The sequence below is a fragment of the Schistocerca americana genome, chromosome 8, assembly GCF_021461395.2.
Source record: "Schistocerca americana isolate TAMUIC-IGC-003095 chromosome 8, iqSchAmer2.1, whole genome shotgun sequence".
Taxonomy (NCBI): domain Eukaryota; kingdom Metazoa; phylum Arthropoda; class Insecta; order Orthoptera; family Acrididae; genus Schistocerca; species Schistocerca americana.
The window spans coordinates 244,480,672-244,506,189 of NC_060126.1; the positions used below are offsets into that span (position 1 = coordinate 244,480,672).

At 46.9% G+C, this 25,518-nt stretch overlaps 1 protein-coding gene across 2 annotated transcripts in view; it reads right to left on the reverse strand.

The window, feature by feature from the left end:
- Positions 1–717: 717 nt before the first annotated feature.
- The window catches only part of LOC124545237 (vacuolar protein sorting-associated protein VTA1 homolog), a 75,081-nt gene continuing 50,280 nt past the window's right edge, over positions 718–25,518 (reverse strand). For both annotated transcript variants that reach the window (XM_047124107.1, XM_047124108.1), the window contains exon 5: positions 718–2,440. In XM_047124107.1, the coding sequence (XP_046980063.1) occupies positions 2,280–2,440 (161 nt within the window). In that variant the 3' untranslated portion in view covers positions 718–2,279. The remainder of the gene's footprint in view (positions 2,441–25,518) is intronic.

Here is a 25,518-nt window from a genome sequence, read left to right on the forward strand (position 1 = left end):
TCATATATATCTAAAATGTGGTCCTACAGTACAGATAAAACCGACATATGTCAGAGGCATGAAGAAATGGTAGTCTCGCATCGATGTTGGTGTGGTCTATGATTCTCAGCACTTGTAATTGATTACTGTCTGATAAACTCCAAAACTTAATATACTGTATAAAGTATCTCATTCAGAATCCCACAAAATAGGCTTTTCTATAACTACAACATATAATGATGTCTGATCTCATTTTACTATATAGAGAGCGAATTGCCATATCTGAGGAATGTGCTACAATCTAGTGGAATTAATGCCAAATGAATGGGGACAAAAGTCTGCTGCAGTGTGCTACCACAGAGTGGCACTGAAAGCAATTACATCACGCCAGTTGCACATGTGCAAAAGCTCTTTAAAACGTGCACAACTGAAGGTGTGTTTGTGACCCTGATGCCAACTTTTACAGTTTCACTGCGTCTGGAGGTCCAACGTAGCATAGTGCGAGAGATTTTGTGACTGTATTTCAGTTTACTGCGTTTACATTACATTTAACAGCACTCAAAGAAAAATAACCAATAAATCTACAAGGTGTCAAAAGTTAAGGTGTTCATGTGCTCTTGTACTCTTAACCAACAACAGCCACTGCCCTCTTGACTATATAGTTACAGTGCACACGGTAAAGAACCCATGGTACCATTACTTATACATCTACATACATAGAGGCATTTAATAAGAACATCAAGCTCACATGATCTTTATTACAAAATTACAAGCACAGCCTTTCAATAGAACGTTGTTAATCATCTTATTCACTATTTTAAATATTTGACAGTCCGCATGATTTAACAGTTCTTGAAACTTAGGACCAGGTTGTCTCAAGTTTGATGATAACTGAACACTTAACCTATTAAACGTAAGTGGGTTATGGCTTCATCAGATTTCAAGCAGATTATATGCGTGAAAGTCATGCTAAATAACTAATCATAAGAAAACAGACAGACATCAACAACATTTAAAGAAGAAGAGCGGCTTGCTGTAAGTATCTGGTATGCGCAAAGCATATAGTGGAGATGCCGAGTTGCAGATACGCACACCAAAGACACTGTCAGAAATAAGCTTTCGGCCTTTGTCAAAAATAGATGACACACACACACACACACACACACACACACACACACACACACACACATTCTGCAGTCTCTGGTAGCTGAAGCCAGACTGCTGAGAGAGAGAGAGAGAGAGAGAGAGAGAGAGAGAGAGAGAGAGAGTTTGTGACAGTCTTTTTGTTGTGCCTATGATTCAGCATCTCCCCTATATGGTGAGTAGCAACTTTCCTCTTCATGATATTGTTACATTCCATCCCGGATCTTCCACTGTTTAGTATATACAAAGTCCAGGTAAGTTTTAATATTTAATTTATGGTTCATCTGATTACAAAATAGATCAATGAATAATTTGTAAAATAAGAGAAAGGCAATCATTTACCTTTAGCAGACTGATGGGTGGCATACAGACACATGTAACAGAAAATAGTATGCACAGGAATTGATGGTTTATACCACTTTCAAAATTAATGTTATCATACTCTCTCAATATGTAATTCAAAGCTAGAAAGAAGTAAGCTCATCAGATAGGAAGTTAGTAATGTAGTGATGAACATTTATTGAAGAAGAGGGAGCTGTAAATATTGCAGTAAGTTTATTACCTTGAAAAATAAATGTTAGAGAAACGAAACAAAAATCTATGTCTGGTAGAACCATATTACATTCATGTGTTGCTGTGGCCACAGTAGTGCGCATTTTGTTAACTGTGTGGTTGTGAGTGTGCACTCCCTGCCAGAAGAAGAACCAGAGCTCAAAGGCGAGTGCATACTGTTTTCTGTTACATGGCTATGTGCCACACATCAGTTTGCTGTAGGTGAGCAGTTGCCTTTTTCTTATTTTATGTATCGTTCTATCCAAGAATTTCCATTCTTGTCATCAGAAAATAATTTAATTATGATATATGTTGTAAACATCTACAATTCCTCTTATTTGCTGAAAATCAATATCTTTATATTCACAAGATGACTTTACATAAATTATGCTAGTACATGCATACCCATACGCAAGAAATCATACATTTTCAATAATCATCAACAGGAAGCGAAGTACCAAGCATATTTACTATGAGCTTTTCTCCATCAGTTAACAACATATCGTAAAATGGAACTTTAATTTCGTAAACATTTTAGTTTGAAAAGTGTATTAGCATAAAAAATTACAGAAACTGCTCTTTTTAGTTTGTTGACAATTAGGCAATTAACCCGTATCTGCACCAGTCCGAAGCAGAACTAATGCTTTCTCCAGGTTTTCTATGGCGGTTGGTACATCGTCATAGTTCAAGGCACTACTTGCCCACTTGCAATACTTCTGAGCCTTTGTGATCTGTGCTGGATTCAGTGAAGCTGAACTTCCATTACCTGAAACATGAAAGCAAAAGCTTTAACATACACAAACTAAAGAATGCTGATACATATACCTTTATAAAGAATGTGTAACAAAGGTGAGAAGGAAAACATTGGGAAAGATACAGAAGGACAATAAGGTAGAAAGAAAGTAGATGTAAATCACAAGACAATTACAAAGTATGGACAACACAAGGTTTAAGAGGGAAGGGGGCCACTTGGTGATTTAAATGTGGTATGGAAATTTCTGCTAGAATTTAAATAATTATTTATGGCTTTGCAAGATCAAGAGAACAAACCAGAGTAGTTGCCAAGATCTGATACAGATGTTCATCCCATCCAACTGTTAGTACACAAATGGCAACAATCTTTACAGATCACTTTATGGGAGACAAATATGAATGAGCTCTTCAGCAATCTACAATGTACAAGTCAAAAACTGCAACTCTTGACCACAAGTATTGTGTGGCATAGGTACTACTACAGCTGCAAGCACAGGGTTCTGCCACAGTATAGTACTGTTCATACATCTTGCCCAACTCTTTGGGACCTTTAGGATAGTGTACAATGGACAGGGTTGTTGGTGGTACTACTGCCATGTGCAAGTTCTTAGATGTTGGTATTCAGATTTGGGTGAAAATATTGTGAGCTGTGGAGCAAGGCACCTCAAGCAATGGCTTCAGGTCATGGAGGATGCAGAGACATTTCTGTGCCCAAATATTTCTACACAAAGTTTGGCTAAATACACAGAACTGTGGGCCATAGAGAACAAATGCTTCAACTAACTTCTATTTGTTATCAGTAAACAGCAGAACCCTAGAAATCAAAGATAGGTTAGCAGAAATGGATAAGGGATTAAATGAGATTTACTGAAGAACAGTGTGTGTGTGTCAGAAATTCAATGATAAAGAAACAAAATAATGTCTAACAATGAAAAATCCAGGGTGGAATGTAACAATACTATGAAAAGGAGAGTTGTTTCTACTCACCATATAGCAGTGATGCTGAGTCACACAACAAAAAGGCTCTCACAATTAAAGCTTTAGGTGAAACGCTGCTGCTTAGACGGAGAGTAGGAGAGAGATGGGGAGGGGAAATAGCGGAAAAGGAAAGAAATAAAAAGACAGGGTGTGATTGTGGAATGACGGCTCTGTAGTGCTGGAAAGGGAACAGGGAATGGGATGGATGGGTGAGGACAGTGACTAATGAATGTTGAGGCCAGGAGGGTTGCGGGCACGTAGGATGTATTGCAAGGTAAGTTCCCACCTGCACAATTCAGAAAAGCTGGTGTTGGTACGAAGTATCCATACGGCAAAGGCTGTGAAGGAGTCATTGAAATTAAGGATGTCATGTTTTGCAATGTGTTCAGCAACAGGGTGGGCCACATGTTTCTCGGCCACAGTTTGTCGGTGGCCATTCATGTAGACGGACAGCTTGTTGGCTGTCATGCCCACAAAGAATGCAGCACAACGGTTGCAGCTTAGCTTGTAGATCACATGATTTGTTTCACAGGTAGCTCTGCCTTGGATGGGGTAGGTGATGTTAGTGACCAGACTGGAGTAGGTGGTTGTGGGAGGATGTATGGGACAGGTCGTGCATCAAGGTCTATTACAGGGGTATGAGCCATGAAGTAAGGGCTTGGGAGCAAGGGTTGTGTAAGGATAGATGAGTATGTTGAGCAGGTTTGGTGGTTGGCAGAATACCAATGCGGGAGAGGTGGAAAGGATAGTGGGCAGGACATTTCTCATCTCAGGGCATGACAAGAGGTAGTTGAAACCCTGGCAGAGAACGTAATTCAGTTGCTCCAGTCCTGGATGGTACTGAGTTACGAGGGGAATGCTCCTCTGTGGCCAGACTGTGGGACTTTGGGAGATGGTGGGAGACTGGAAAGATAAGGCACGGGAGATTTGTTTTTGTACAAGGCTGGGAGGATAATTATGGTCAGTGAAGGCCTCAGTGAGACCCTCGGTATATTTTGAGAGGGACTGCTCATCACTGCAGATGCGACAACCATGGGTAGCTAGGCTGTACGGAAAGGACTTGGTATGAAATCCTAAGTGGACACATAGCTGGTGGTTAGTAGGTTTTATATGGACGGAGGTGAGGGTTGTGTAAGGATAGACGAGTATGTTGAGCAGGTTTGGTGGCTGGCAGAATACCAATGCGGGAGAGGTGGAAAGGATAGTGGGCAGGACATTTCTCATCTCAGGGCAGATGTCGAGGTCAACATCTAGTAAAGTGGATTGTTGGGTTGAGTATGGGAAAGTGAAGCAAATGGGGTAGAAGTTGTTGAGGTTTTGGATGAATGTGGATAGGGTGTTCTCGTGACCAATGAATCTGAACCAGGTGAGGGGTTTAGGATTCTGGGTTTTTAGGAAAGGATTCCTGTACATTGCACATGAAAAGATTGGCATGTGGGTGCCCATAGCTGTACCCTAGATATGTTTGTAGGTAATGCCTTCAAAGAAGAAGTAATAGTGGGTAAGGTTATAGTTGGTCATAGTGACTAGGAAGGAGGTGGTTGGTCTGGAATCCATCAGGCATTGGGAAAGGTAGTGTTCAATAGCAGTAAGGCCATGGGCATTAGGAATGTTGGTATAAAGGGAGACGGCATCAATAGTGATGAGCAGGGCATCATGTGGTAAAGGGACGGGAACCGTGGAGTGTCAGTGGAGGAAATGGTTGGTATATTTTATATAGGAGGGTAGGTTCCGGGTAGTAGGTTGAAGGTGTTGGTCTATGAAAGCAGAGATTCTCTCAGTGGTGGCACAGTAACTGGCCACAATGGAGCATCCTGGGTGGTTAAGTTTATGGACTTTAGGAAGCATGTACGAGTGTGGGAAGTGGTAGGGGTGAGTAGAGAGGAGGGCTCTGGGGAGAGGTCGTGGGATGCGCCAAGGATTTGAGTAGTGACTGGAGATCCTGCAACCATGTATCCCTGCTCCCTCCATGTGTGTCAATACAGAAAAGTTTCCTTTTCCCTAGCCAGATCCCAGTCCACATACTGTACTTGTGTTGTTGCTTGGCTCATGGAATCCCCCCCCCCCCCCCCCCCCTGTGGCCTTACCATGAAATTACCCATCTCTGGCTGCCACCATTCCTTCCACAATGACCTCCACCTGTTTATATTCTGCCAATCCTTAGCCCTCGCCAAAATAGTCCTGCAAAACCATATGAACCAAGCTCAAACCTTATTGCAGTACCTTTTCTCCATCCGCAAAATTCTTATGCTATGGAATCCCAAATTCCTGGAACCCATAATAAAGTCTCACCCTGAAGGAACTATAGCAGCATGCACAATGCCATCTCAAAAAGCTCTCCATCCTGCTCACTCCCTACTCCCACCTTGGAGTACCAGTGTCCACCACCTCTACAACCTCCAAACCTCCCCCACACCCCCTCATAGCTGGCAAACTCTGTCTCGTAGACCTACTACACTTACCCATCCTCAAACTCCCTCTCACCACCACACATAACCCAGAACCTAAACAGACCCACAAAATAGTCATGAATCTTTACTCCAGAAGCCTTAGCCTTACAGAAATATCAGTCCTTTCCAAAGGCCTCACCTTTTGCTCCACTCCCAAATTCAATCAGGAGGACTTGTTAAAAACCTTCTCTCCTTCTCCCAGTCACTTCAGTGGAAAAGTATTTTTGCCACCAACCCTACCAATCCAACTCAACCAAAGACCAATACTGTACCTTGCCTAGCTCAGTTCACTCCTCAATCCAACTTTGATCCACTCCCACTGCCCCCAAATCACCCCCTGTTAACTTTCCAGAATTTCTTAACCTCCAACCTTGCCTCACCATCATTCCCCAAATCCCTCAACATGCAAACTAACCTTACATCTACTGAAAGAACCACAGTCCAACATCTAAAAACTGATACCGACATTTAGAATCCTACCTGCAGACTAAGGCTCCACCACTGTTGTTTTGAACTGCAAGTAATATGTGGCAGAAGGACTCTGCCATCTGTCAGATACTTCCCCTATAAACCTTGCCACAGTGACCAAATCCAGAAATCCCTCCATCTCTCTACTCGCCCCTAGCGATCCCCGCCCTCCTACCTTCTTATACCTAACTACCTTCGATGCCCCATTGTAGCTGGATGCCCCATTGTAGCCAGTTACTGTGCCCTCATTGAGAGAATCTCTGCCGTCATTGTCCAACACCTTCAGCCTATTACCCGGAACCTACCCTCCTACATAAAAGGTAACAACCATTTCCTCCACCAACTATCCACAGTTACTGACACGGTACCCTGCTCGTCACTATTGCTGCCACCTCCATTTACACTAACATTCCTAAAGCCCATGGCCTTTCCACTATTTAACACTACCTTTCCCAACACCTGACGGATTACAGACCAACAACCTCCTTCCTAGTCACCATTACCAACCATACCCTCACCCACAATTAGTTCTCCTTTGAAGGCATAAACTACAAACAAATCCGGGGTACGGCTATGGGCACCTGCATGGCACTATCCTATGCCAACCAATTCATAGGACATCTAGAGGAATCCTTCCTAAAAAGCCAGAATCCTAAACCCCTCACCTGGTTCACATTCATCAGTCACAAGGACACCCCATCCACATTAATCCAGAACCTCAACAACTTCTCCCCCATTTGCTTCACCAGCTCCTATTCAACCCGACAAGCCGCCTTCCTAGACATTGACCTCCACCTCAAAGATGGCTACATTAGTACCTCTGCCCATATCAATCCTACTAACCACCAGCTATACCTCCACTTGGATGGCTGCCACCCGTTCCATACTAGGAAGTCCCTTCTGTAGAGCATAGCCACCTGTGGTCATTGCATCTGCAGTGACGAGCAGGCCCTCTCGACAGATACCAAGGGTCTCACTGAAGCATTCACTGAGAGAAATTATCCACCCCACCTTATACAAAAACAAATCTCCCATGACTTATCTCTCCAGTCTCCCACCACCTCCCGAAGTCTCACCATCTGGCCACAGATGAGCATTCCCCTTGTAACTCAGTACCACCCAGGACTGGAGCAACTGAATTACATTCTCCACCAGAGTTTCAGTTACCTCTCGTTGTTCCCTGAAATGAGGAATGTCCTGCCCATTTTCCTTCCCACCCCTCCCACAGCGGTATTCTGCTGCCCACCAAACCTACACAATATACTCGTCCATCCTTATACAACCCCTGTTCCCCAATCCCTTACTTCATGGCTTATAACCCTGTAACAGACCTAGATGCAAGTCCTGGCCCATACATCCTCCCACCACCACCTACTTTAATTAGGTCACTAACATCACCTACCCCATCAAAGGCAGGGCTACCTGCGAAACCAGCCGTATGATCTACAAGCTAAACTGCAGCCACTGTGCTACATTCTGTGTAGACACGACAGCTGCATTAATAGCCACCAACAAACTGTGGGCAAGAAACAAGCAGACCACCCTGTTGCCGAACACGCTGCCAAACATTACATCTGCCTCACAGCTGGTGCCATATGGATCCTTTCCACCAACACCAGCTTTTCTGAACTGTGCAGGTGAAAACTTTCCCTGCGATACATCCTACATTCCCGGCAATCCTCCTGACATCAACCTTCATTAGTCACTGCCTTCACCCATCCAGCCCCTTCCCTGTTCCCATTCCAACACTACACAGCTGTCATTCCACCATCACATCCAGTCTTTATTTCTCTCCTTTTCCACTACTTTCCCTCCCCATCTCTCTCTCTCCTGCCCTCCGTCTAACCATCAGCGCTTCAGTGTCTGCCACCCCGACCATGCTATCCCTCTCCCCACAGCCTCCTCCTTACCCCTACCCAGTCACCTCTCCCATCACGCACTGCTGCTGCTGCTGCTGCCCGCAGTGTGATTTCAGTTGCCCAAGACTGCAGTGTGTGTGTGTGTGTGTGTGTGTGTGTGTGTGTGTGTGTGTGTGTGTGTGTGGTTGGTTGGTTTGGGTGATTAAAGGGACCAGACTGCCATGGTCATCGGTCCCTTTTTCCAAAGACAAAGAACACCCACAGAGAATAAAAACAAGGAACAGAAGATATCACAGACGATACAGAACAAGGGATACTGAGACAAAGACAAGACAAAACAAACTAAAACCACACAGAGTGTGACGGTGGTTGGCCGACCATATACATAAAAAAGGAAAGGCCAGCCACTGAGAAACACATCAAAAAATCAGTGTAAAACCATAGGCCAAAGGCCAGAATCAACACAAAACAATAAAATACAACAGAAACACTCAGAGTAAATGATAAAATCCCCCTGCCCGAATAAAACGTAAAACTAAGTCAGCCATAGTGGAGTCGTCTGTTAAAAGGGCAGGGAGCGTAGCAGGCAGCGCAAATGTCTGCCTGACCACTGCTAAAAGGGGGCAGGCCAGCAAAATGTGGGCCACTGTCAAAGCTGCCCCACAGCGACATAGAGGAGGGTCCTCCCGGCGCAGTAAATAACTGTGTGTCAGCCGGGAGTGGCCAATGCGGAGCCGGCAAAGAACTACTGAGTCCCTGCGAGTGGCTCGCAGGGATGACCGCCACACAGCCGTCGACTCCTTGACAGCACGGAGTTTATTGCGCATTGGCAGTTCGCGCCATTCATCGTCCCATAGCGCCAAGATTTTGCGGCGGAAGACTGCCCGCAAATCAGTCTCTGGGAGGCCAACGTCCAGAGATGGCTTACTGGTGGCCTCTTTCGCCAGGCGATCAACATGTTCGTTACCCGGGATACCGACATGACCGGGGGTCCACACAAAGACCACAGAGCGGCCGCAACAGGCGAGAGTATGCAGAGACTCGTGGATAGCCATCACCAAACAAGAACGAGGGAAACACTGGTCGAGAGCTCGTAAACCGCTCAGGGAATCGCTACAGATAACGAAGGACTCACCTGAGCAGGAGCGGATATACTCAAGGGCACGAAACATGGCGACCAGTTCAGCAGTGTAAACGCTGCAGCCATCCGGCAAGGAACGTTGTTCGGAAAGGTCCCCTAGAGTGAGCGCATATCCGACACGACCAGCAACCATCGAACCGTCAGTGTAAACAACACCAGAGCCCTGATACGTGGCCAGGATGGAATAAAAGCGGCGGCGGAAGGCCTCTTGAGGGACTGAGTCCTTAGGGCCCTGTGCCAAGTCGAGCCGAAGGCTAGGGCGACGAACACACCATGGGGGTGTATGCAAAATAGCCCGGAAAGGAGGTGGAACAGTGAAACCCTGGAGCCCAGAGAGAAGCTCCTTGACGCGGACCGCTATTGTACAACCAGACCGGGGCCGACGTTCTGGCATACGGACGACCGACCGCGGGAACAGGAGACGATAGTTTGGATGCCCGGGCGAGCTTAGAACATGGGCAGCATAAGCAGCCAGCAAACGTTGGCGTCGGAACCGCAGTGGAGGTACACCTGCCTCCACTAGTACGCTGTCCACAGGGCTGGTGCGGAAAGCACCAGTGGCAAGGCGTATCCCGCTGTGGAGAATCGGGTCCAGCACCCGTAACGCAGACGGGGATGCTGAGCCATAAGCCAGGCTCCCATAATCCAGACGGGACTGGATTAACGCCTGGTAGAGCCGCAACAGTGTAGAGCGGTCGGCGCCCCAGCGGGTGTTGCTCAAGCATCTCAGAGCGTTTAGATGCCGCCAACACGTCTGTTTCAGCTGCCGGATATGAGGCAGCCAAGTCAACCGGGCATCGAAAACCACCCCCAAAAACCTGTGGGTCTCCACCACAGCAAGGAGTTCGTCGGCAAGATAAAGCCGCGGCTCAGGATGGACTGTTCGGCACCGGCAGAAATGCATAACGCAGGTCTTGGCTGCCGAAAACTGAAACCCATGCGCTACAGCCCAAGACTGCGCCTTACGGATAGCGCCCTGTAGCTGACGTTCAACAGCCGCAATGCCAGTAGAGCTGTAATAAAGGCAGAAGTCGTCAGCATACAGGGAAGCGGAGACAGAATTTCCCACGGCCGCAGCAAGCCCGTTAATGGCTATTAAAAACAGACAGACACTTAAAACAGAGCCCTGTGGCACACCGTTCTCCTGGACGTGGGAGGAACTGTACGAGGCCGCGACTTGCACGCGGAAGGTACGACACGACAGAAAATTGCGGATAAAAATCGGCAGAGGACCCCGAAGACCCCATCCATGAAGCGTAGAAAGAATGTGATGACGCCACGTCGTATCGTACGCCTTCCGCATGTCGAAAAAGACAGCGACCAGGTGCTGACGGCGGGAAAAGGCAGTACGGATGGCCGACTCCAGGCTCACCAGATTGTCGGCGGCGGAGCGGCCTTTACGGAACCCACCCTGAGATGGAGCCAGAAGGCCCCGAGACTCCAATACCCAATGCAAGCGCCGGCTCACCATCCATTCAAGCAACTTGCAAAGAACGTTGGTGAGGCTAATGGGACGGTAGCTGTCCACCTCCAGAGGGTTCTTTCCAGGTTTCAAAACGGGGATGACAATGCCTTCCCGCCATTGCGACGGAAACTCCCCCTCGACCCAAAGACGGTTGTAAAGATCGAGAAGGCGCCGCTGGCAGTCCACTGAAAGGTGTTTCAGCATCTGACAGTGGATGCCATCTGGCCCAGGAGCGGTATCAGGGCAAGCAGCGAGGGCACTGCGAAATTCCCACTCACTAAATGAAGCATTGTAAGATTCTGGGTGGTTGGTGCGAAACGAAAGGCTCCGACGTTCCATCCGCTCTTTAATGGAGCGGAAGGCCTGGGGGTAATTCGCAGAAGCGGAACTCATAGCAAAATGCTCTGCTAAGCGATTGGCAATGACGTCGGAGTCAGTACAAACTGCTCCATTCAGTGAGAGCGCAGGGACGCTGGCAGGCGGCCGATAGCCGTAGACGCGTCGAATCTTGGCCCAGACCTGCAAGGGAGTGACATGGAGGCCAATGGTGGACACATACCGCTCCCAGCACTCCTTCTTGCCCTGGCGGATAAGGAGGCGGGCCCGCGCACGCAGCCGTTTGAAGGCGATAAGGTGGTCGAGGGAGGGGTGTCGCTTGTGACGCTGGAGCGCCCGCCGGCGATCTTTAATCGCTTCAGCGATCTCAGGCGACCACCAAGGCACAGCCTTCCGCCGAGGGGACCCACAGGAATGGGGAATGGCAGATTCGGCGGCAGTAACGATGCCGGTGGTGACCGATTGAACCACCGCATCAATGTCATCGGTAGAGAGAGGCTCAAAAGCGGCAGTGGAGGAGAACAAGTCCCAGTCAGCCTTATTCATAGCCCATCTGCTAGGGCGCCCAGAAGAGTGGCGCTGTGGTAGTGACAAAAAGATCGGAAAATGGTCACTACCACACAGGTCGTCATGCACACTCCAGTGGACAGACGGTAAGAGGCTATGGCTACAGATTGAAAGGTCAATGGCGGAGTAGGTGCCATGCGCCAGACTGAAGTGTGTGAAGGCACCATCATTTAACAGCGAGAGATCGAGCTGCGACAATAAATGCTCAACGATGGCGCCTCGACCTGTTGCCACTGACCCACCCCACAGAGGGTTATGAGCGTTGAAGTCGCCCAATAGCAAGAAAGGTGGCGGCAATTGGGCGACCAGTGCAGCCAGGACATGCTGCGAGACATCACCATCCGGTGGAATGTAAAGACTGCAGACGGTAACAGCCTGTGGCGTCCACACGCGTACAGGGACAGCGTCTAAAGGCGTCTGGAGAGGGACAGACTCGCTGTGCAGAGTGTGAAGGACATATATGCAGACGCCACCAGACACCCTTTCATAAGCTGCTCGGTTCTTGTAATAACCCCGATAGCCACGGAGGGCGGGGGTTCGCATCGCTGGAAACCAAGTTTCCTGGAGAGCAATGCAGAAGAAAGGGCGAAGGCTGAGAAGTTGGCGGAGCTCAGCTAAATGGTGGAAAAAACCGCCGCAGTTCCACTGGAGGATGGTATTGTCCATGGCTGAGAAAGGCGTGAAAGGACTGGGAAGGCAATTTACGCCGCTTGTTCACTCACTGCCACCGATTCAGTACCCGTACGAGAGGCATCCATGGCGTCTGAGGGACCAGCGAGATCAAGGTCCTCAGCGGACGCTAGAATCTCGACTTCATCCTCAGACGCAGAGCGCGAAAGGTGCGGTGGGGTTGGTGCCACCGCAAGTTCTTTAGCCTTAGAGGTCTTTCTCTTGGACTTCTCTCGCTGAACCTTGGGTTTCACCGGCTGGGAAGGCTTCACCGATTCAGTCTCCGGGACAGAGGAGGATCGTGAAGCCCTACGCCCGGCTGTTGGTGAGGACTTATGCCACTGGTGGCCGTCATCCTTCCCGCTGGTGGAACCCTGGGAAGGGAGGGTCCCAAGGGAACTCTTACGGGCGAGAGTAGCCGAAGAAGTTAGACGCTTCTCCGGCTGAGAAGCGGGGACGGACGTCCCCGACGGGTGGGAGGAGGTTGCTCCTGAGGTAGGTGGTGCAGGAGCAACCGGTTGGGGAGAGCCCCCCACGAGCAAGGGGGCAGAAGGAGTCGTACTGCTTATCGAGCTGGCTGGAAGTCTCGAAACTGATGGAGCTAGCACAGTTGTTGTAGCAGCTGCATACGAAGATGTCATTCTCACAGGATGGAGTCTGTCATATTTCCGTTTGGCCTCAGTATAGGTCAGCCGGTCCAGGGTCTTATATTCCATGATTTTGTGCTCTTTCTGAAAGACTTTGCAGTCAGGCTAGCAAGGTGAATGGTGCTCCCCGCAGTTGACGCAGATGGGAGGCGGGGCACATGGAGTATCGGGATGAGACAGGCGTCCGCAATCTCGACATGTGAGGCTGGAAGTGCAGCGGGAAGACATATGGCCTAACTTCCAGCACTTGAAGCACCGCATCGGGGGAGGGATATAGGGCTTGACGTCACATCGGTAGACCATCACCTTGACCTTTTCCGGTAACGTATCACCCTCGAAGGCCAAGATGAAGGCACCGGTAGCAACCTGATTGTCCCTCGGACCCCGATGAACGCGCCGGACGAAATGAACACCTCTACGTTCTAAGTTGGCGCGCAGCTCGTCATCAGACTGCAAAAGGAGATCCCTATGGAAAATAACACCCTGGACCATATTTAAACTCTTATGTGGTGTAATAGAAACGTTAACATCCCCCAACTTGTCACAAGCAAGTAACCTGCGGGACTGGGCGGAGGATGCCGTTTGTATCAGTACTGACCCAGAGCGCATTTTAGACAAGCCCTCCACCTCCCCAAACTTGTCCTCTAAATGCTCGACGACGAACTGAGGCTTTGTGGAGAGAAAAGACTCCCCATCAGCTCGCGTGCAAACTAAGAATCGGGGCGAATAACTGTTAACTCCATCCTGCGACTTACGCTCTTCCCACGGCGTGGCCAGGGAAGGGAACGTTTTCGGATCGTACTTCTGAGCACTAAATTGAGCCCGAGAACGCTTAGAGACTGCTGGCGGCTGGCCGCCAGCGAGAGATGATGTACCACGCTTCATTGCGGGTCATCCGCCCTGATGCCACCTACTCCGACCAAGGGCCCTCCCCACGGGCGCCACCCAGCCACAGCAATAGCCACCTGGCAGGATGGCCATTGCCGGGAGTCCTGATGCCCCAGGGAGATGGGCATCTACTCCTTGGCATACGTGGGGAGTGAACGGCGCAGGCATCAGTAGAGCGATCCCTGTGTTGTCAGGGGGCTACAACCAAGAGGGTACATGGCGGCCCCACCACAACGGACTGGCTACCGTGCTGGATGTTAGGTGACATGTGGTCCATGGGCGTCATCAGTGCAGAAAACGGCCCTGCACAGTGCTTGGCAGAAAGTGCACGCAGGGGCGCATCGATGCCCAAGAGATGGAGAGCGGGCAAGACTGCAATGCAACGACGAATAAGATGGCGAAAGTTCTCAACACAACACGGACACAATGCACCAAGTAAGGCGCCCTTCCCCAATCGGCTCGCTCTTCGGAAAAATTTTGAGATATGGAGGTCAAACCCGACAGGGGACCATCACATAAGGCCGAAACGTTTGAGACTCCCTTTAGTCGCCTCTTACGACAGGCAGGAATACCGCGGGCCTATTCTAACCCCCGAACCCGCAGGGGGATGTGTGTGTGTGTGTGTGTGTGTGTGTGTGTGTGTGTGTGTGTGTGTGTGTGTGTGTGTTTCATCTATTGTTGACAAAGGTCTTAATGGCTAAAATCTTTAATTGTGAGAGAGTTTATGTCATGCCTATCTGCGACTCAGCACCTCCACTGTATGGTGAGTAGCAACTCTCCTTTTCATAATATTGTTAAAATTATGTCTCTTCGACATGGTGTAATACCTCTGAAGAACAACAAAAACTGATAAATGAAAATATATTTTATTTTAAGATTATGGGTGATTTTGATGCAAAAGTAGGAAAAAAAATCTATGTACATTTCTTCAGTGGGAAACATTGACCAGGATACCAGATATGACAGAGGTTATATCAACAATGTGATGAGAACAACAGCATATCTGTCCTTTAACAGTTTCTTCCAAAATAAAACAGACAGAAAATTCACTTGGCAAAGACCAAGTGGAACTAAAAATGAAACTGACTATGTTTTATCAAATGATAAAGAAACTGCACAGAAACTGACAGTCCTATACTACTTTCAAATTTAAGGTGGTCATAGACACTCAACATGCAATTCAAAGCTAGAAAGAAACAAAATCATCAGATATGAAGGCAGTATTGCAGATTATAAACATTTATTGGAGAAGAGGGGGCTGCAGCACACAAAATTATGCAACAAGTTCCATATCTTGAAAAGTAAGGGTTATACAGGCAGATGAGTGGTATGAAAAAAGCAAGACAAAAACTAATTTTAGGTAGATGTCATATTACAACAGCGGCACAGTAACTAATGACAGTGAGAGAATCATACAAGTGTTTTAAGATAAAGCAGAAACACATATGGTTAATAATTAAAGCAATAACTCTCTGGATATAATTCTGGCTGTGGTGCACAAAGCCATTCAAGGTATGAAGGAAGTCAAGATATTGGGAGCTGTTAATTCCTCAATAGAAATGTTTGAAGTTAGTGAAAGTAATACAAATGGAAATTGTAAACAGTTTTGCAGAATGCCTGAGGAGCACAACTGCCAGTACTGAAATAATGCTCCTTCATACGAAACAGGGTGTAAAAAAACTATACAATATTATGGAAAGGAAAGTTTCCCCTTACCACATAGTCGAGGCATCTGAGTCACAGACAGGCACAACAAAAAGACTGTCACAAATGTTGTGCCTATCTGAAACTCAGCATCTCCACTATATGGTGTGTCACAACTTTCCTATTCATAATATTATTACATTCCATCCTGGATTTTATTGTTTGACAAAAAAATTATAGATTATTAACCTCTCCTCTGTAATGAACAAGATATTCATTAAAATTGTAAGTATCAACTACGAAAAAAAGCATTAGATATTGATATGGTAGAAGAACAAGCTGGGTTTAGAAGTGGGTATAACACAAGGGACCAGTTGCAAGCCATGAAGGAAATTATTAAAGACAGTAATGAATTAATCATCGTTTTGCCGGCGGTTATATACTTTGAGAGAGATTTTGATAAAAAAAAAATCTATACTGTCAGTGAGAAGCAAAGTGTTCAGTTTATGTGAGGATACCAAACAATGGCTGGGAGGGAGAAGCAGCAATAGCATGGGATAGGTATGTGGCACCCATGAGTGAACTCCAGAACAGGCAGCGGGTTTGTTTTTCTGGTTGGTGCTTTAGGTCATGAAACTGCTATGTCAAACACCCGTATCACAATGTAAGAAAAACACGTACCAAATAAAAACCTGAGGTGAAAAAGGCAAAAACCCCATCAAGCAAAAACTTCAAAAGAGCAGTAGCTAAGGACAAGGACACCCCTAGGGAATATTTCCCAAAACAGCACTGAAATGGCGGAGGTCCCTGTGGGGAGTATCAAATTTGCTTCGCCATGCCACTGTGGCGAATAAAAAGTAAGACATGATGACAGAACATGTGTCATGTGCTAAAAGGTCTGACAAAGTAAAGGACAAACAGTTAAAAATGGGTATCAGATCAGAAAGTGGCACAGCATCAAGGGTTGAGAGCAGTAGGCACACAGTGGGGCAGGGTTGGCACTTAAATGGTGATGACTAAAACAACAATGTTCTATATACAGCCAGGCTAAAACAACCACCTCACAACGTGAGGGCTGAGAGGAGGTCGACTACGCTATTAGGAGATGTTTCATGTCCCGGGGTAACACACAGCGACAAGATGATCATGTGAGGGAACAGAATAACTAGCACACCGAGGGAGGAGAGCTGCAGCCTCATTTCTTGGCATGCCAACGTGACCAGGGATCCACATGAACACCGTGTTGGCTCCCTCAAAAGTAAGTGGGTGGAGGCATTCTTGGATCTGTTGTACTAAAGGTGGGACTGAGTGCAGCGTGTGAAGGCTCTGAACAGCACAGAGAATCTGAGCAGATGACACAGTTTGGAGGCTGGGAGCAGTGGATGGCCTGGCGAAATGCATTAACCTTGCTGTGATACACCAGGCCAGGTGTAGTGTCCTTAGGAAGCAAATGGAGTCCGAAATGAAAATGTACCTCCATCACAAATCCAGGGTGGTGAAGAGCTCGCACCCATGGAGAATGTGTCAGGGAGTGTAAAGCAAAGCTCCAGGAGGCAATAGAAAAGATGGGCACAGCCCATACTATCAATCTATCAAAAAAGAGAGCATAGGATGGGTCACTGGGCATAGAAGACAGACAGCACACGTAACGGCTGAGGAGAACATCCTGCAGGTAGGACAACGCTAAGTCAGCAGCCTCAGCACGACAACTCTCAACAGGACTAGTATAGAAGGCACCAGTCGCCAAACATATCCCACTATGGGGGATGGTTTTTAAGATGACATAAGATAGTCGGATGTGCGGATGAATATATGATACTGCCATAATCCAGTTTCAAATTGACAAGGTCGTATAAATGGAGGAGGATGGTCTGAACTGCTTCCCATGAGGTACCCCATAAAACACACAGAACTCTGGGGGAGCGAATGCAACAAACTGGCAGGTAAGAGACCTGGGAAGACCAACAAATAAAGCTTGACTCCCAAGAAGTTCCTTGTGTCAATGAGCGGCAGAAGGAATGGGCTAAGTTGCAGGGATAGGGGAGGAAACTTCTGGCGCAACAAAAAGTTCGTACAGACAGTCTTGTCAGTGGGAAAGTGGCAGGCACTGTTCATGCTCCACAAGTAAAGATGATCAAGACATCACTGATGACGGCACTCAAGTAGACAGGATCATTGAGAGCTGCAATCGCAAAGTCATCAACGAGAAGAGAGCATGAGATACCTGGCAGGAGACAATCGATAATGGGTTTAACTGTGCTGGCGTAAGCTGTCGCCAGCACACCGGTCAGCAAAGATGACGCGAGAAGATCAATAGTAGGTGTCGGATCAAGCATGCCTATCACAAGTGAGGACAGAGAGACACCAACAAGCAACACGCTGTCAACACCCTCTTGACAGCGTGTACCAAGGCCATCGCTGCTGCGCGGAGGGCCTCCCTAACTCATACTCCAGTTTGGCAGGTATAGTTTATTGCAGGCTATGACAGTACATAGCTTTAGATTATGTAACTATAGCAAGATTACCAATATTTTCTGCAAGATGATGATGATGATTTTGGTTTATCGAACACTTGACATCATGTCATCAGTGCCCTGGCAAAAAGTTAACATGCAAATCTCATGGTTGGGAACAAAGGCTGTCCTCACACGTGCAGCAGTTTATAATATATTAAAGTGTGCCACCCTTTCCCACCAATTTAGGGATGACGCCTGACACTTCACAAAATTTCATCACCCTGCTAACAACTGAATTGATATCTGCGAGGATGGTGGGCAGATCTCCTCCAAGACTGAGGACTGCCCTTATATCAGTATATAGGGCACACACAGCTACAATATGCTCGACTGAAAGTGGCACGTCACAAACTTCACAGATGGTTGATCTTCCCACCAGAGGAGGAAACCACATGTTATAGGGCTATGTCTGATGCACTGTCTGGTAAGCAGAACCTCCTTCCAGCGGCGATGCTGACATTAAGTCCGCCAAACCTTTGTGGTCAATTTTAGCGACCACAGTTTGTTGTCTGTCACCTGCAACCATTCAATCTCTCACTGATGCACGACGCATCTGACAGAAAATGAGATGATGGCATGCAATGGGATGGGACATTGATGGACAACACTATCCCAACATGCTTCCTTGGCAGTTTTGTTGGCCATATTGTTACCCTGTATCCCAATATGGCCAGGTACCCAGCAAAAGATCACCACCTTGCCACAGTGTTGGAGCCACTGTAATGAGTCATGGATGAGCTGAATCAGCGGGTCTACTGGATACATTTGGTAAGGTGCTTGCAATGCACTAAGAGAATTAGAACAGATAAGAAACCTTGCATGGTGATGTCTGTGGACCCTCTCCAGTGCCACCACAATGCCACATAATTCCGCATCATAATTTGTAAACTGTTCTGGAAGACACACTTCAAAAACCCCATCAGAAAAAACAGCACAGCAACCAAGAGCATTCTCTTGCTTGAATCCATCTGGATAAACAACGATAAAACTGTGGTATGTACTTAAAATGGAAGAAAACAAATTTGTAAAAACAAAACCTGGAGTACAAGTTGTCTTGTCCTGTGTCAAGCTTAAAATCACTTTGGGCCTCTCAAGACATCAAGGCAGCAATGCGTTCCATCTCTGGCTATGTGATGCCAGACAGATCCAGATCCTTGAGACAGTCTGTTGCACATATACCAAATGGCTTGGTCGCACGAGGCCGATTCCTGAACAATCGTTCAAAGATGGGTTGGAACAATGAACTAAATGTCAATGACTGAGGTGACTGAGATTTTCAGCACCTGTTGAGCCAAAAGGATATGTCACTGACTCGAGAGTGGTGGTTCACCAGCCTCTGCACACAGACTCTGTACTGGGATGGTCCAAAAGGCTCCAGTCGATATCCAAATGCCCTCATGGTGGACAGCACCTATCATCCTGAGGTAGAAAGGATAGGCCTACCCATAGATCACGCTCCCATAATCTAGGCGTGATCGAACAAATGCCCTATAAAACTGCAGGAGGTGGGACCTGTCAGCTTCCCATGTTTTTCCACTAACACATTTCAAAATATTCAATGACTAGTAGCCCTTTGTTCGTAGGTCTTTCACGTGTGGGAGCCAAGTTAATTTCAAGTCAAATAATAAACCCAAAAAGTGCACAGTGTCTTGAAAACAGAAAATACTGTCCCCCACTGTGAGAATTGGTTGGTTAAAACTCTGATGAGCACGGTTAAAATTGACGCATGCAGTCTTCTCAGGTGAGAACTGAAAACTGGTTTTCTGGGCCCAGGTTTCCAGCCTCCAAATGGTCAGCTATAGCTGCCTCATTGTCATCATAAGATCAGAGAAAGAGTAGAAGATTGCAAAGTCATTGCCTGACTGCATTGATAGCAATGAAAAACAACAGGACACTGAGGACACTGCCCTGGGGGACCCAATTCTCCTGAACAAAGCAGTCAGACATGGCATTGCCAACATGATAACGAAACTGCTGGTCCTCAAAGGATTGGATCAGAAGCAGCAGGTGTCCACGTAGTTCCCAATCATTGAGTTGGTGAAGGATGTTTTAGCTCCAAGTAGTGTCATATGCTTTTTTGGGGTCAAGAAACACACAAACCAAATGGTTGCGGCATAAGAAGGACTCCTGTATCGCTGTCTCCAGTAGGATTAAGTTATCAAAGGTGGAACGGTAGTGCCTGAAACCGCACTGAGAGTGGCTCGGGTGACCTCAGGATTTGAGCAGCCAGACGAGGCGGCGGTTGACTATGCACTCTAGAGTCTCGGTCCGGCACACAGTTTTAATCTGCCAGGAAGTTTCAGTCCAGTAACTGTTAGGGGTGCTACAGTCTTTGCCTGGTTTCCAGAATGGAATTAATGTTGCCTCCTTCCAAGCTTTTGGGTACTGTCCATCAAACCACACCTGACTGAAACAAGACAAGCTGTCCTTCCAGTTCAGGGCACAGGTGATGAAGCATGGTATAATGGATGTAATCAGGTCCTGGAGCAGCGTCTCTGGCTGCAGACAAAGCTGATTCCAGTTTTCACATGGAGAACGGAAGGTTGTAGACTTCCTCATGATGAGAAGAAGAAACTGAGCTTCCTCATTTCTGCAGTCCTATGGAATACCTGAAAAGCGGGAGCTTGTCTGGATGATGTAGTAACAGCAAAGAAGTGCTCAGCTAAAACTTGAGCCATGTCTCCTGGCATGTCTACCAAGACCCCATTACTTGACAATGCCGCAAGGGGATATGTCCTACCCTTGGCTGAAATCCATCTTATAGATTCCCAAACTTGCGCAGTGGAAGTGTACCCACTGATGGAAGTCATGAATTCCCTCCAGGAAGCCCTCTTCTGTTGTTTTATCACTCACCTCGCACGTGCTCTTGCAGATCTGAAGGCATGAAGATTGTCTGTAGTTGGACAGTGTTTGAATTTTCGCAGAGCTGTTCGTCTGGCCCTGATTGACAATTGACAGTCGTCATTCCAGCAAGGTACGGGCCATCATCTGAGGTGGTTTCTAGATCTGGGGATGGACTCTGTGGCAGGCCGTTGGATCTCACAAGTGATATGGGTCACTGCCTCCTGTGCACAACCCTTTTGCTCAAAAATAGCCTGTCAACTGTACTGTAACCAATTTGTCCTTTGTATTATCCATCTGTGTGGTCTCCTGTCAGCCACCGCCCTAGTTGGCAGACAGATACTCACTGGAAAGTGGCCACTAGAATGTAAATCTGGAGCCACTTCTCACTGAACTGAGTCTGCAAGAGCCGGGGAACAGAAATTAAGGCCAATGGCTGAAAAAGGCCCAGTAGCTGTGGAAAAGTGTGTCATCTCACTTGCATTCAGAAGGTAGAAATTCTCATAATAGACAAGTCGCTCGATCATCCGATCCCTGGAGCAAGTGGTAGGTGAGTCCCACAGCACATTGTGTGCACTGAAGTCCCCCACAAGGAGGAATGGGCTTGGGAGTGCCCAGAAGAGTTCTGCTAGTGCATCTGCATCCAAAGTAGCATTAGGGGGTGGGCACAAAGAACACACAGTGTTATGAAAGGGTGCAAGAACTTTCACAGCAACGGCTAGCATGGTCAGGGTAAGTGGGACAGGAGAGGAGTGGCATCTGTCATCACGAAAAACAGCTGCTCCACCTTTAGCCCTGTCTCCAGTAGTATCATCCTTGGTAGCCCTGTAATGCAGGTGTGTCAGTGACTAAGATTTGTTTCTTTTCAACAGATGCAGAAAGGTTTCTCCCAGACCAGTAGCTGCAGTTCTCCCAAATATGAACGATATCTGTTCAAATTCCACTGCAACACAGAAGCCCCTGTAGAAGCCATTGTTTAGCAATGGTTCTTTTTTTTCCGCCCTCAGAAGCGGTGATTTACCGAGGCGGTCGGGGGGGAACATTACACGGTTCCTTGCTCTCCGGTTCCTCCAAATGGGAGTCCATATCCTCAAGAGCATAGTCTCCATCAGAAAGGGATAGAGCTCACCAATACAAAGGTTTAACTACTGCTTTCTTGGACTTGGAACTACTTTTTGAAGGATGTTTTTCTTTACTGACAGGAGGAGGTGGTTGCCTGGGTTGCGGGAATGCTGGCTTTTGATGTGGGATAGCAGTATGTGGCTTAGATGGTAAGCCTATTGCTGACAGCTTCTGAATGACTTTAGTGTCAAGTGGAGTGTTTCCCCCACAGGTAAATCGACAAGTGCATGTGCTCATACTTGAATCTGTGATCTGAGATTGTGTGGAGGCATGACAACACTTAGCGATTGGCATCTTCAGGGCTGATGCAAAAGCAGCAGAAAAAACTGGTGGTTACATAGCTTTGAAAGCTTTTTTAGCTTCACCATAGGGTATGTCTCTCTCTATTTTCAACTCGTGAATTTTCCTTTCCTGCTTGTAAACCTCACACTTTCTGCTCCACACTGGGTAATCCTGGGAGCAGTTTATACATTTCGGAGGATGTGTACAAGAATTGCCTGACTCATGGGCTAAGCCTCCACAATTGCCACATTTAGCCTTCCCATTACATCTCATAGTGGTGTATGGCCAAATCTTTGACATTTGTAGCATTGCATTGGGTTAATAACAAACGGGTGAACCTTAAGGCTGATATAGCCTGGAAGGATATGTTAAGGTAATTCTGGAGTACTAAATGCTCCTTCCGTGAGTCCATATTTTTCCATTCTTTACATAACTCCATGAGGTCTACCTCCATTATAGTGGAGCAGGTAAACACGCTCTTACTAAAGTTAAGTGTGTTATGCAACTCAGCCTCGACTGGGTACTCATCTAAGGCCTTACATCCCAGAAGCTTAGGTATCTGGTTGGAATTAACAGTTTCAACTAAAAGTGTTCCATTACGAAGTCGCTTGACGCTTTTCAGAGACCAGCAGTACCTTCCAATGCCTTGTGAATATAGAAAGAGGGAGATCTTCGCGAATGTTCCCCCTGCTCGCTTGATTACAATGAAAGTGTTATGGCACACTAATGCCTTGTTACTATGATTTTGAAACTTCTTTTTAGGAGGACTGACCAAACTCTTTTTGAGGAGTGTGTGTATGTATTGCCTGATGGTGCACCTGTCCTGTCAGGAGTAGTAGTTTGATAAGGCCATTCCATTGGGATCCCTTGAGATGGTAGGGAAACAACTATCGGCCCAGGCAGAGTCCTGCATGCCTTAGCAAGCCTTATACAACAGGTGGGGGGAGGGGGGGGGGGGGCAGCAGGGGCCCCAAAGGTTCCCCGTTAGTGCCTGTTTTACCTCAACAGCCATTCACTTCACCATCACGAGAGGGGGGGGGGGGGGGGGGGTCATCATGGTTGTACTCAGCCAACGAATGCTGAGCCCCTGAGGGCTTCTACAAGAGGACTGTTACTGATGAGCTTGTACCACAAACATGGACTCTATTGAAGACAAGTAAATACTTCAAGTTCATGTAAATAAAAAACCTTATTAATTCATGTGTGCATTTGTGTTGTAGGAAGAGGATACCTGCCACCCGTAACAACATTCTCTCCCTTGCTTACTTACAGTACAAGAATCTACAGTGGCACAAGGATAAAACAGTGGCGATGGGGATGCTACAGTGGCAGTTGAAGTTAATCAACTTGGCCATAGTTTTTGCTTGCTTCTCTTGTGTTTTAGCTCGCAAGATGATCGTTTTCAAGTGTTTCTGATTGCTAATTTGCTCTGTTCTTGCATGTATTCCAGGAGGGGAGTTGCAGAACTAATCAAATTTCTCTTTTCAGAGGCTTTGCTTGCTTTTTACTATAACGTATTTGCGTAAACCGTGAATTCCTCCTCCCCCTCCCCCGGGCCCCATGCCTCAGCCACAGACAGCCAATCTAACAGAAGTTTTTCAGTTTCAGTGCCAACAAACTGCTACCCTACTGACAATGATACAACAACTATTGGCTGCATGAGGTGTGTGTGCCACACAACTGACCAACAAACCAGCCCAACAAGTGCCGCCGACCAGTATACCACAGTTCCGGCAATTTACAGAAACGGAAGAGGAACAAATCGAATGTGAGACTCAGTTCCAAGCACATTGTCAAGTTCATCATGTTCAAGGTACTGTAGAGTTACAATACTTGCTTTCAACTGCGGGGTCCCCAGGTTTCAGGTTAATACAAAAACTATTCCCAACTGTGTCTCCTGACAAACTCAGTTACAACAAAGTAATTGCTGCATTAACTCAATACTATGGCCAGAACCCCATGAAACATGGACCTTGCCGTTGGTGCGGAGGCTTGCATGCCTCAGCAATACAGATAGCTGTACCGTAGGTGCAACCACAACGGAGGGGCCAGACAAACATGTGGTTCCTGAAGAGGGGCAGCAGCCTTTACAGTAGCTGCAGGGGCAACAGTCTGGATGATTGAGTGATCTGGCCTTGTAACACTAACCAAAATGGCCTTGCTGTGCTGCTACTGCGAACAGCTGAAAGCAAGGGGAAACTACAGCTGTAATTTTTCCCGAGGGCATGCAGCTTTACTGTACGGTTAAGTGATGATGGTGTCCTCTTGAGTAAAATATTCTGGAGGTAAAATAGTCCCCCATTTGGATCTCCGGGTGGGGACTACACAGGAGGACGTCGTTATCAGGAGAATGAAAACTGGCATTCTACGGATCGGAATGTGGAATGTCAGATCCCTTAATTGGGCAGATAGGAGTTTTGCTATTTGGGGAGCAAAATAACTGATGATGTTCAAAGTAGAGAGGATATAAAATGTAGACTGTCAATGGCAAGGAAAGCGTTTCTGAAGAAGAGAAATTTGTTAACATCGAGTATAAATTTAAGTGGCAGGAAGTCGTTTCTGAAAGTATCTGTATGGAGTGTAGCCATGTATGGAAGTGAAACATGGACGATAAATAGTTTGGACAAGAAGAGAATAGAAGCTTTCGAAATGTGGTGCTACAGAAGAATGCTGAAGATTAGATGGGTAGACCACATAAATAATGAGGAGGTATTGAATAGAATTGGGGAGAAGAGGAGTTTGTAGGACAACTTGACTAGAAGAAGGGATCAGTTGGTAGGACATGTTCTGAGGCATCAAGGGATCACCAATTTAGTATTGGAGGGCAGTGTGGAGGGTAAAAATTGTAGAGGGAGACCAAGAGATGAATACACTAAGCAGATTCAGAAGGATGTAGGTTGCGGTAGGTACTGGGAGATGAAGAAGCTTGCACAGGATAGAGTAGCATGGAGAGCTGCATCAAAGCAGTCTCAGGACTGAAGACCACCACCACCACCACCACCACCACCACAACCACCACAACAACAACAACAACAACAACAACAACAAAAACATGGCCAGAAAGTCCAAGGTGCTGCAGCTAGATATCAGTTCCTTCCCTTGCAGAAAAAGCTGGAATAGACGTACCACAATAGATACACAGAATTAACATGCATGACTAGCAAGTGTAAATTTAAGTGTAGTTGTGGCAACTTTTACAGTGATTTTGTGATACGAGA